Source organism: Melitaea cinxia, chromosome 15 (assembly GCF_905220565.1).
Source record: "Melitaea cinxia chromosome 15, ilMelCinx1.1, whole genome shotgun sequence".
Lineage (NCBI taxonomy): Eukaryota > Metazoa > Arthropoda > Insecta > Lepidoptera > Nymphalidae > Melitaea > Melitaea cinxia.
Genome location: NC_059408.1, coordinates 16914546 through 16927416, shown reverse-complemented (window position 1 = coordinate 16927416; position 12871 = coordinate 16914546). Strand labels below are relative to the sequence as shown.

The window sequence follows — 12871 nt, the reverse complement described above, 5'->3', positions numbered from 1 at the left end:
TGTTTTGTATATTCTCCTTAACTTCCAACTGCGCATATTACTTTAACTTGTGCATATATATTTTAATACTACCCTACATATTGTTAATTTCTTGTCTCGACTGTTTATATATTGTATTGCGATATACCCAACATATAAATTTTTGCTTAATTTTAGTGTTTGTAATTTCTCACGTGAGTGAATTGTATTCTTTTGAGAAATAACTGATTTTTAACCTTTTTGGAATATGATTGTTTTATTTCAGGACTGCATTCTCGTGTGTGTGAGAATGTAAGGCGTGACGCTGGCGGTGTGTCGCTGTCGAGCTCAGCGATGGACGCGCGACGTGCGCGGCGCGGCCGCTCGCACTCACCGTAGTCGCACCACTGTCGTGCCACTGTCGCGCCACTGTTGCGCCTCTGTCGCTCGACTGGCAGTTTAACGTTAGTGCTCACAACGTTGCAGGCAACATGGCTGACGATAACACCATCATCGAAGGCACTGTTAAGTTCCGCGATGGAAAAAAGGTATATCGTCCAAAAATATTATCTCAAAATGACATTTAGTAATGTATGTCTACAAGTTTTAAAAAACAACGAAATAAAATCTAATCTATTTATCAGTACACATTGAAGAATCAGCTTGCAGCGAGATTACGCGATAGCACTTGAATACCTACGTGGAGTTTGATCACGCCAACTTTGGCACGTGACAGACTTTGTTACAATGATGTCGATTAGTGAAGAATTTAATTGTTTGATAATAGATAATAAACATTGTTGTTGTTTTTATCGTTTTATTGATTATCATCTGAATAATCTCGCATAAAATAGCTTGTAACCTGTAGATAAATAACATCTATGTTGCTAACGTTAATATTTAAACGTATGGAATGATGCTCTTACTGGTAGAGATTTTATTTTTATGTTACCATTTAAAGTAGTTAAAAAAACCTCTGTTATCCAAGGCACTGACTTTAAATTGACACAAAAACTCCTACTAACAACCGAAGTCGGTTGATACTTGAATACCGGTGTAAGCCTTACTTCGACGAGGTAGTGACGTGCTCGTTTGTTCGCAGTGGAAGTCGCGCTGGTGCGTCATGCGGAAGCTGTCGCCGGTCGCGGGTGAGAGACACTATCTTAATATCAATGTTAATGTATCACCGGCCGGGCGACCACACGGCTATCTCTATAAGATACTCACACACTTCCTAGCTTCTATGAGGAAGCTGAACAGGATTAAATACATCATCAGAGCGATTTTTCTAAGTAATACTTCTTTGTGTACGCTTGACTTGGGGAGTGAGCTGGTGAATGCGTGACGAGAGCGTTACGAAAAGTATGATCGGGCGAGGGTAACGGAAGTTAAGAGGGAGATATAAGTTAGTGAAGACAGAAAGTTTTACTTAGTCGTGTGGTCTAAAGCACACTCGTTGTTTTTAACTAAATATTTTAGAACCAAAGATAACAGGTAAAAAGTATTCAGTTGTAAATTAAAGTTAAAACAAGCTAATTTTTTTGTCCATAAAGTACTTATAAATATTAACAAGTATCAAATGGTGATGGTATTTCCTAAAAATAGTTTACAAATACGTATCAAGAAGGTTTAGGTAAAATTAGAGGGGACAAGATATTTTTCACAATAAAAAACTCTCGTTGTTGCTAATGACAATTTTAAGGACACTAAACCATCTACTGGGAGACGTTTATTAACATAATTATGTAATTAATTGATGGATGACAAAATAGCTAAAACAGATTTGAGTCGCCGTGGTTTCCAACATAGTCGAGGGCGACTTACGTACACTTTTTTTTTACAATTCTTATTAATGTTTTATAAATTAGAGAAAAATTAAAGATAATACTGGAGCTTTTTATAATTTTATCATAAAATTATTGTGTCTTTCTATGTTAAAAACAAATCTATTTTAAATGAGATTTATTTGCTTTGAATGATTTTCATGTTAAAGTAAACAGTAACAGTACACGGCGCCAGAGCAACTCTATGTTGGGGTAGTGTAGCGGGACATCAACAACTCAGGAGTTCGCCACGTGCAGCATGTTTATGGCGCTGCTTCACGACACTACCGTTAGACGATAATTAATAGGAAGCACTGCTCGAGCGCGTGCCGCGAGCGGCGAGGATCTGCTAGCCGTTTGTCGAGTTGTCTTGTGTTTAAAATGAAATAAAAAAAATTCAAATCTATTATTTGGAAATTTGAAATAGTTACTAATCTTATATTATATATTTGTTATATTAAAATATAAAATAATTATTTTATTTACATTTTACATAGTTTAACTGCCGTGTGTACTAAACTCATTTACAGCATGCCCTTTTTAAATAATGCTCTACAAATTAAACTGTCTGTCAACGAATTAAACATGTTTAATGTGCTGTTGATATATAAACCGTAAAATAAATCGTGGTTTAGAAATATTAATACATGAATTGGATCCTACAAATGTATAACGAGCGCGCGGTTGATTCCATTAATTAACTAATGAATCAGCGAGCGTAGTGCGGTGCGAGGCGGACCGATGACCGACCCGGCCACACTGTCGCTGCTCAATGAAACTGTGTTTATTTGAACTTTTTATTAACCTCGTTTTCAACTGATATTTTCTTTGATTGGAAGTTTAAGTACTTTTGTAATCTAAAGCATAACCTACTTAGTGTACTTAGTGTAGTCACTCAACTAGGCATTGCCAAGCACTTAAATTCTTTAGAACTTTGACCAAATCTCACGATTGTACATTTTAAGTTTACTACATATCTTTATTGTGAATTCCTTGAGAAACCTCTGCAACTACAGCACCCTCGCTCCAAACACGATAAAACAGGTTAATTCAGTCGTCCACAACGTATCGTTTAATTAAAGTGTAAACACGACGGGCGATGTTCCTCACCGAGCCAACAGCGCTGTGACACAAAGGCGCGAGGTGCTCGCTTGCAGCTAATGGCAGCCATCGAGGCGCTAATGAAGCGCCGCCGTCGCACAGGAGTCGTGTTCCGCTCAGAGGCTCGAGCAGCGCCCGTCAACAGATATTAGCGTCGAAATTATAGCTTCATTTTTCGTACATTTACAAAAGCTCTTTCTCACACACGATTATTTTTTTTTTTTTTGAATTGTGGATTCGATTTATACTATCGCGGAGCACTCACGAAAAGAATTCTCTTTCGTCGCTCGCGAGTTAAACCCGTTCCCTCTACACAAAGACCTGTCTAAAATCAGTATGAATAATTCCTTTTCACTTGACACTGCAGCGCTGTCAAATAAAGTTTGATGCGAGGGGACTGAGTGCTTTCGAGCGAGCTGGAACACCTCACGTCTCGCACCTTGCGCCACGCTTGTTGATAATAGAGGCAATTTTATAAGCATATTTGTATATATGCGTGTGTTGTCGCTTACTCTTTCATCACTTAACCTACGTAAGCCGATTAAGATAATTTATTAAATCTTATTGTCACTGAGCACATACAAAGCACCGGACGATGTGTTGGTCGATAATGTAGGGTTCACATTTTTCTTTTATATCGTTAGGAATATTAACTTGTAGGGTTCAAAAAGCACAGATAAAATATCTTAAAAGAATTAAGGAAGCCAAGCTAAAGGTAGTAAAATAGCGTTAGAAGAGCGACCGAAGACAAAAACTATAATAATTTTTGAATGAAGTTTAAATAATATAAATATTCGTGATTGGATGGTTTTAAGACCTATTTATTTTTAATTTTTTTTTAAAAATTCAGTACCTTGTACTAGTGTTTTGTACTTTATTGAACTAAATGAACACCGAACCTACTTGTGACTCAGTGACTCATGACTATCTAATTTGTAAAAAAATAACGATTAAATTTTTAGCATTGAAATGACCCTTAGTTTTGAATCCCGGTTGCTAAGGAACGAGCGGTAGCAATGTCGGTTACTTGACAAACTTTTTTAACGGAACATACAACGGAGCAGTCCAATAGAGATGGATGACAAGTAGGAAATCCACTAAAGACAAAAATGTGAGGTTATTCATGAGAAAACTACATCCTCACTAATTATAAAGGACCTCGCTCTTTATTGTCAAGCTCCGATACGGGGAAGCGGTGCATTGTTAGACGCGATAAGTCTCGGCACGCGGCTCCCGGGAGCGGAGCGGGTCAGAGGGGACGAGCGAAGGGCGAAATGAGAACAGCGCCCTCCGCATGCAGGGCGCGCTCGCAGGAACAGCGTACTGCGTGAGTGTCGAGATTGCATAAATATTGATGAGCGTTTAGAGATCACCAGCGCGGTGCACGTCTTTGTTGCTTTTCGATTTTTCAACTTTGTTTATCCTTTAGGAGCAATTGACCTTTGTCATTCAGATTAAAAGGTATATGATTATTATTTGTCAAAATTTGCATTTGTTGCCATTCAAATCACTGCTCTACATGTTTTTATTTCAATACCGTATTTATTTTGAAATGTTGAATCGAATCTGTTCGTTAATTGACTTTCTGTTGTGTTATCACATTTACTTCAAACTGTTTATTTTTAATAGTTTTATTTTTAGTGTTTTATATTTGAATATCTGCACAATTTTGATGCATGTAATTTTTGTTATTGTAAAGGTCTTTAAAAACATTGATCGATGGTAGATGAGTTGCTCAAATCGCAAGTTCTGTTTTATTTTTTTCTAACGACAGATTTTCATTTTTGTCGAGACATTTAGCTTTGCTTAATATACCTAAAAGAACATCGGCTATCATCACAATTACTGATACTACACAGTATCAGGATAAGGTCACAGCTAGATCACGCTCGCTCTACGTCAGCCAGCGGTGGAGTGCGCCGTAGCTCGCAGTGCTGTGAGTTCATTAATTACAGCGCTCGTTGGAACGCAAATTGCAGCCCCACAGGCCGGCCTCTAACGATCGCGTTTTAATTTGACTCCGCATTATTTAAACGTATTAATTGAACGACACGGCCGCTGCATAAAATTTAATACCATTTACCGCTAATTTAAATTTAAAATTGTATGTTAGTACCGAATTACGAATGTCACCGGCGGTCACGCCGCTGACTCTCGGCGGAACGATTAGTTTCGGAATTATTTCGTTAAATACAACAATGAGATAACAATTATTTTAATGTCTACCAAGTAATTTGTAGGGTTAGTTAAAAAAAGTTGCCTGAGTTTGAGGATGTCGTAGAACAAGTAATAAATTGACACAGTTTCTCATTAGGACTTCACCGGTAAAGTTTAGACGAGGAAAAAAAAGTCTTGACTCCTAGTTCCGCGGGTCTCCGTCTGACAGTACACAGACAATGTCACAAAGTGTCCTTTTGTAAGCACTCGTAACTCGTCGGCAGGAAGAATGACAAGAATATAAGTCGAAGAGCTTGTTAGAGAGCGCGGGCCGGCAAGTAAGCGATACTCGGCGCGGGGATTGTAGGGGGCGCAAGACCCTCGTTATCTGTTGCCCTTTTATTTGCAGTCATAGACAATCTGTTACATTATCTTTGAAAACGATATCTTTATTTGTTGAACCGTGACATTCTCTCACTGTCCCGCTACATTCCCACAAACAGTCGTCGCACCAAGAGACGTTTATGTAAATAGAGTCAACACAATACAAACATCTATGCGCTTTTATTTAAAAACTTTGTTGCACTAAAATGATAAGTTAAGCGGTGTCGCGATATTGGTTATAAATTCACCTGCGCTGAAAGTATTGAAGCGCTAGTCGGAAACAATCGTCCGATCACAAACACGATACAAGCGGTAGTCGGTGGAGTCAAATGGAGCATGTCTTGATGCGATAAGCTCAAATCGTGTAGTAGTAGTAGTAAATGTGGACGGAGCCGATGGCTGCGACGCGAACAAAGCGCGCACGAATGAAACGTGCCGAAGAAGCCGCAACGAAACAGGACAGGACACGTCGGCCGAGCTCTCTGATGGATTTTAACTAGTGTAGTTTTTTAATAATTATAATAAATTGTAGCGTTAAAATGTGCGTATATTAAGAAATATAATTATGAATTTAGAATATGCGAATGAACCGCTTAGTAAGTTAAACAAGTGCTTAATAAATTTTAGTAAGAAACTTATATTTCACTACATAGTTATAAAACAAAGTCGCTTTCTCTGCCCTATATCCCTATGTCTCTATGTATGCTTAAATCTTTAAAACTACGCAACTGATTTTAATGCGGTTTTTTTAATAGATAGAGTGATCGAAGAGGAAGGTTTATATGTATAATAACATCCATTAAATAGTGGAGAAATACTGTTATTTTTGAGGTTTCTAATGAGATGTCGTAAATAATTACATTTTTTCCGCTTACATTGTAAACGCAGGCTGAACCCTACGAGATTTATCAAAATAATGTACTAAGTATTGTACAGATTGAAAAGGTCTACAGGAAACTCCGCTATGGTATATGTCTATCTCTTATGCATATCCCACAATAACATTTTTTTAACCGACTTCCAAAAAAGGAGGAGGTTCTCAATTCGACTGTATTTTTTTTTATTTTATGTATGTTACATCAGAACTTTTGACCGGGTAGACCGATTTCGACAAATTTTGTTTTAATCGAAAGGTGGTGTGTGCCAATTGGTCCCATTTAAATTTATTTGAGATCTAACAATTACTTTTCGAGTTATATCTAATAATGCGTTTTTACTTGACGCTTTTTCGTTGACCTACGTTGTATTATACCGCATAACTTTCTACTGGATGTACCGATTTTGATAATTCTTTTTTTGTTGGAAAGGGGATATCCCTAGTTTGGTACCTTGATAAGGAAACCATGATTTGATGATGAGATCCCAGAGAAATCGAGGGAAACTCTCGAAAATCCGTAATAACTTTATACTGGGTGTACCGATTTTGATAATTTTTAATTTAATCGAAAGCTGATGTTTATCATCTGGTCACATATAAATTTTATCGAGATCTGATAACTACTTTTTGAGTAATCTTTGATAACGCGTAGTTGCTTGACTATTTTTTCGTCGATCTACGTTGTATTTACTTGTCGATGTAATTGAAGTCGGTTTTTTTTTCGTTTGCGAGCAAACACAATTATTGTCGTTTACTTTTTACGACAAATAATGGCGAATTTTCGAAGTGATTTTAACCAAGACAGCATTAATCCTTATTTAATTAACTACCTTAAATACATTGTTGATTTAATATAGATCTATATGGCCCTCTACAGGATATAATTTAAATGAATATTTTCGAAGATATTACTGATTTAAAAATTGCGGGACGTAGCGTTTGCGGAGGTTCCGGCCGGCCGGGGCGGCGGGAGCGTGCCTATAAGTATAGTATAAAAAGTAAATAAGCAAAAATGTAGTGTATGAATTTAGATACATATTCCAAAGATAACAAGAAATTTTCATGGTTTAGGAAAAGAAGAATTGTTTTACTCTAAAGTTAACGCGTGCGGGCCCCGGGCATTAATGAATAAATCAAAACTACTGGATCGATTTTAATCATTTTTTCAGTAAATGACATATATTTTATATCCGTGCGAAGGCGGAGCGGGCCGCTAGTATTCAATAAAATTATCTTGATGAAAATATTTGTACAAAATACGTCGAAAGTTGCGACCAACTAATGAGATTATATTAATGTACAAATCTTTGTTTCATAATGTTAATGGCAAGGATTTATAAAAATTAAAAAAGAGTTTGTAAAAAAACGAGTGTGCTTTAGACCGTATGCCTGAAGTAAAACTTTTTTAGCAATAGGCCTGCATAATAGGCCTACACTGTGTCTTAGATATACGAAACGTAGCTGGCATTGAGAGAAAGACAGGAAGACAATGTGTGCTCGCACCTCTCTCTCTCGCTCCGTTCGCCTCACCCATCTACACTTTTTGTAACGCTTTTGTCACGCATTCACCAGCTTACTCCCCAAGTCAAGCATGCGTAAAGAAGTTATACTTCAAAAAAATTTACAAAATAAGAAACTTCTTTTAATTTCAATATTTACCAATACCAGCACACAACTCATAACTATGTAATGCTTTCTTCTAAATCCACGCTAGTGCTTCAGCCCCACTGCCGCTCGTGCAGTAAATTAATTGAAACATCTGGCTCGCCCCGTACCCGGTCGTCCTGTGTGGCCGCTGACCGCTGCTCGCAGCATCCTATTACGTAACGTCATTAGCCGCTCATTAAAGGACACTCACAAACACTGCGTCGCACTGACTCGACGTTAAGTAAACAAATATTCCCGCACAAGTGTTAGTACTAATAAACTGTGTGGTTTCGTTTCCGGTTTTTTTATCAAGTGGAATTCTGAATCTATAAATCAGTTACTTATTAAATCGGTTAACTCGTTATGTATGAGGGAGCTGCATAGCATATTTATACATGTTGTTATTATATTGCATGAGACTTGCTAAAAAATATTTTAATTAATTTTTGGGTTTTAATAATAAATAAGTGTAACACGTGTAAATAACATAATTATTTTTCTTTTCTTTTTTCTATTATCTCTATACTATGGATGTATACTACTCTTGCATGCAATAAACGGCTTTATTATTATTATTATTTAAGTTTTGAGATTTTATTTAAAATAAAGAAAAAATATTTTGAACACTTTCAAAATTATGAATAAGGTGCTCCTCCGGTTTAGTTTCTTGGATTTTAAAACTGGAAGTAGGGAATGAATACCAGACGGGATATCAGTACTTTTTGTCTAACCTAACCTTGTTAAATCTTTATAAATAGGTTAAATATTAACAGATAGATATTATATTTAAGTAACAAATAAAATAACAAAAAATGTAAATGTTACGTAATAGTTAACTTGTATAGTTTGCCCCAAACAACTTGAAGCTTAACTCATATATGACATAAATGACAAGGAAGTTCTTAGAAAAATGAGAAAGTCAGCCCTCACTCATAAGTACTCGTTTATAATAATTCGCGCGTATCTGACTCCGCTACAAAGGTTTTCGTAACGCTTATTTTCAACTCCATAAAATACGAAGAATGTAACTCGATCCCTTTTTCGGGACACAGTTTTTTTATGAAGGATCGATGACTTGAAATGTTACGAGAGGATCGCTACGGTACATTTGAATTTTACTATTTTGTTAAGGGGATGACAACGCAAATCTTCGATCAATGTATGTTTGTGTGTAGACTGCGTGCACCTGCAAGTGTACCGCGACTCGAAGGCGCGGTGGGGCGGCGCGGCCAGCAAGGCGTCCCTGTCGCTGCAGCAGTTCCTGGGCTGCGAGGCGGGCTTCACGCTCGACAAGCACTCGCACACACTCGCGCTGCTGTGCCGAGACTTCACGGCTGTGCTCGCGTTCGAGACGCGCGAGAGACTCATACAATGGCAGGTACTAACAAAATCCTTATAAACCGAATTTTCTTCTTTATTTTGGTTCGCCTTTTTGTTATGTTTAATAGGTAAAACGAAATGTCAGATAGATCAATTTAAAGAAAAAATCTAATTTCAATCAGGTAAAAGTCGGTGCTCAACTCGGAGAAGCGCGACAGTACCTCGTACTGGTGGGTTCAGGTGGGGCAAGTGCAGGTGGTAAGAGATTGGCGGCGGGCCCAGCTCGCCTTCACCTGTATCATCGCCGTTTTGCTTTGACCTCTGGTGTGCCACCACGTTTGCTGGGTGTGTGGGAAATTGCGCATCTGAGGTAATATTGATGTGGTAATAATAATCATCATGTTTAGTAGCTTTAAATTGCTATAATCTTATTTTTTTTTTAAATAGACGATACGGCGTAGTCGATGGACGATTCTGTTTTGAGGGTGGGTCACATTGTGGGAAGGGCGAAGGTCTGCATGTGCTGGTGACCGATCAAGCCACTGAAATAGCTCGTGACTTTGATCTGGCGTCTAGAGGACAGTTGTCACCAAGAAGAAGACCATTAGGGTCCAAGAAAGGTAGATCGATTTTTAAAAATATACTTATTACTGTCTTTGTCTTTTTATGTAACATAATGATGAAGTATGTTATTTATTAATATACTGAAAATTTTAACAGGTCTTCACAGTCCTCACTCTCATAAATCATTTAAAACATCAGACTCGCGAAGATTAGAATTAAACACAATAGACAGATCACTGCCACCAACAGACTTGCGACTATATGAAGATCCTTGCATCGGAGATGACTTGGGTGCAATCTCACCGTACTGGCCTTCCGCAGAACGAACACACTTTCCAGATATGGGGTTAGGTGATACGGCATCTGTAAATGAAACCATTGATGGTGCTGAGACAACTCCTTGGAACGGAAATGGAAACGTTATGTTAGAAAGATGTATGAGTTGTATATCAAAATTAGGAGCTTTGTCTAGGTCATCGACAGCTGCTTTAACACCTGGAGCTAAACATTTCAGTCCGGCGTGGACTATGGAAGCAGTTGATGAATACGATAACAATGAAATGACGTCAACTGATGCAATTTTAAGTAATGAAAAGCAAAAAGATGGCTCTAACAAAGAGGATGTCTGCCGGTGTTCCCTAGACAGACCGCCGGATCGACCTCCAAAGCCATTACGATTAGAATTAAATCTCACAAAAAAGCCACCTATGCCTTTACCTATTAGGTCGTTTACTCACGGTCATCTGTCGTCAATTGGCGAAAATAATGCAACAAATATTGGTCCTTACGAAAATTATGATGTGCCAAAAATACCGTCAGCTGAGGTAATTAGTACAAAAGTAAAATTAATAAACTTGTTTATCTTTCAATAACTATTTATTTATACTTTAATAAGTTGTTCAATCTAATAAGTTATTGTTTTTTATTTGTTAATAGGTAGAAGGAGAGTACTACGATACTCCAAAAAGACTCAAAGAATGTCTTAATAGTGAATTGTTTCAAATTACAAAGAGTTCAAATACAAATACGCTTATACTGAAGAAGCCTTGTGGTTGTTTACTAAAATTAGGGAAAAAGATAAAACAACCAACAGTAATAAATACAGATGAAAGTTTTCAACCAACAAACTGTCCATGTCAAAGAGTAACTGATTGGGCAAACAATTGGATTAAATTACCTTATTGTAACAGAAACACTGATGACAAGGAAACCGAAAACAAAACAGTGAAGAATAAAGAAAACGTCATACCAAATACTAGTGATCGAAGTGCACTTTATGCTACTGTGGACTTATCAAGGAAAACAAAGAGAAAAACTCCGAACGAGTCCTGTTTGACCCCTAGCGATACAATGAGTCGCAGTCTTGATGCGAGAGTGTTTGAGATCGACGAGGGTCCTCAAGCGAATTACGAAAATCTAAATTTTGCTTTGTCCTTAGAACATTATGAAAACGCGAAAGATTTATTAAGGAAAGCTGGTGTTACACAGTCAGAGCTTAATGCTCTTAGTACAAATTTAAAACCTATAATGGGATTCACTAAAATAAGAGGAAAAACCATGTGTAATAAATGTGGTCATCAAAAAGAAGATAATGATGAAAAATCAAATCAAAAAAGTTCTAACGATGAGTATTTAATGATGGAACCGAACTCATTAGGCAGCAATAAATTTGAACAAGACAAGTCCTTACATTCTGGATATACACCAATGTCTCCTATCGGTAGTTTTGGTTTCCATACTTTGAAATATCCAGCAAAAAATCCTATAAGTAGACTACTTGATGAGAAGTCTGCCAGTAATCCAACGTTATCTGGACCAGAAGATTCTCGCCCCAATATATTGTCTGCTGGAGAACATGTAGAGTTGCGAGCGGTGCGAGATCGTGCCGAATTTAGAAAAAGATCTAGTTCTGCCGATTCATCAAGATTCCTTGACGATGTTAAAGAATTTGACGGTAGCGTCGGAAGCAGAGGTTCAGCTTCATCCATCGAAACTTTACGTGATATAGGTGTGCGGGAAACAAACACACCCTGTGACTGTGCCACAAGCAAACATTCGGATGCCGACAGTTCAGAGGCGTCTAAAGCGAAAGGCATAACAGTAACAGCGGGCGGAAATAGGGATTCATCGAGTTCGAACGATTCAGGTGTATCTAGTTGGTCTCTACGTGGTGAAACGGCGCCTAATGCTGCAGATTTTGAGCTGCCAGCAACGACTGCAGCTACTCGAAGAAGGTATCGAACAGCCCGACGTGCGACGGATTCTCCACGAGGTACACCCCTTCGTCGTTCGCGTTCTTCCGGAGGGACAAGAAATTCACCACCCGCTACACACAAATGTTGTTCGGCTGAAGCAGAGGTTCCTGTACTCATCGTCAAGCCTCTCAGAGGTAATTTTGAAACTTAATATTCTTTTCATTAACTGGAACTACGTATTGACTACCATTGCTCTTTAATATTTATATTAATAAAATGTCTGAAACTTATTTCGCAATTGTGTTTGTCACGCAGGTGTCATGGATACGCATAGCACATCCAGCGGCACTTCCGATATGTCGGACTATATTGAAACCCTTTCCATTTGTTCTTCGCATTCATCGTCAGACACTCCTATAACTATGCGGTGAGTTATGCATATCTTTTGATGATCTATCTATAAAAATTATGGTGGAAACGAAGTGTGTCGTGAATAACATGAAGTTTATTCGGTAGAGTTATGCGTCAAACGACGAGTACGCTGCGGCCGCGCTCCGGCAAGGAGTACCAGCCGCTGGCGCCGCGCCTCGCCGCCGGCCTGCGGTCGACACAACCGCATGCATATTCAAATCTCCCGTAGTCAGCAGCCTTGTAATGCTTTTTTTTACTGAATCACTTTCGTAGCCATTTAATATTTGGCAGAGAATATTTAATACTCAAGAACTATATTTTTTATACTAGTTATGTAATCTCTGTTCATTTAGTTTTTATTTTGTAGATTTAACTTCGATTTAGTGCATTTATTTATTGTTAACTGATAGTAAATAATAATGTAAATCGTATCG

At 37.9% G+C, this 12871-nt stretch overlaps 1 protein-coding gene across 1 annotated transcript; it reads left to right on the top strand.

Moving 5' to 3' along the window:
• Window positions 1-449: 449 nt before the first annotated feature.
• Window positions 450-12666, top strand: LOC123660128. The gene is made up of 9 exons (XM_045595231.1): window positions 450-506; window positions 1061-1106; window positions 9123-9325; window positions 9450-9637; window positions 9715-9887; window positions 9988-10655; window positions 10768-12220; window positions 12342-12453; window positions 12543-12666. The coding sequence occupies exons 1-9, from the start codon at window positions 450-452 to the stop codon at window positions 12664-12666; spliced, it is 3024 nt and encodes a 1007-aa protein (XP_045451187.1).
• The last annotated feature ends 205 nt before the right edge of the window (window positions 12667-12871 follow it).

Excerpts from the sequence above, each read along its gene's own strand:
- LOC123660128 (XM_045595231.1), top strand. The coding sequence starts at position 450 with ATGGCTGACGATAACACCATCATCGAAGGCACTGTTAAGTTCCGCGAT. Across the intron at positions 9,638-9,714 it reads TGGGAAATTGCGCATCTGAG|ACGATACGGCGTAGTCGATG; the intron begins GTAATATTGATG and ends TTTTTTAAATAG. Across the intron at positions 10,656-10,767 it reads CAAAAATACCGTCAGCTGAG|GTAGAAGGAGAGTACTACGA; the intron begins GTAATTAGTACA and ends ATTTGTTAATAG.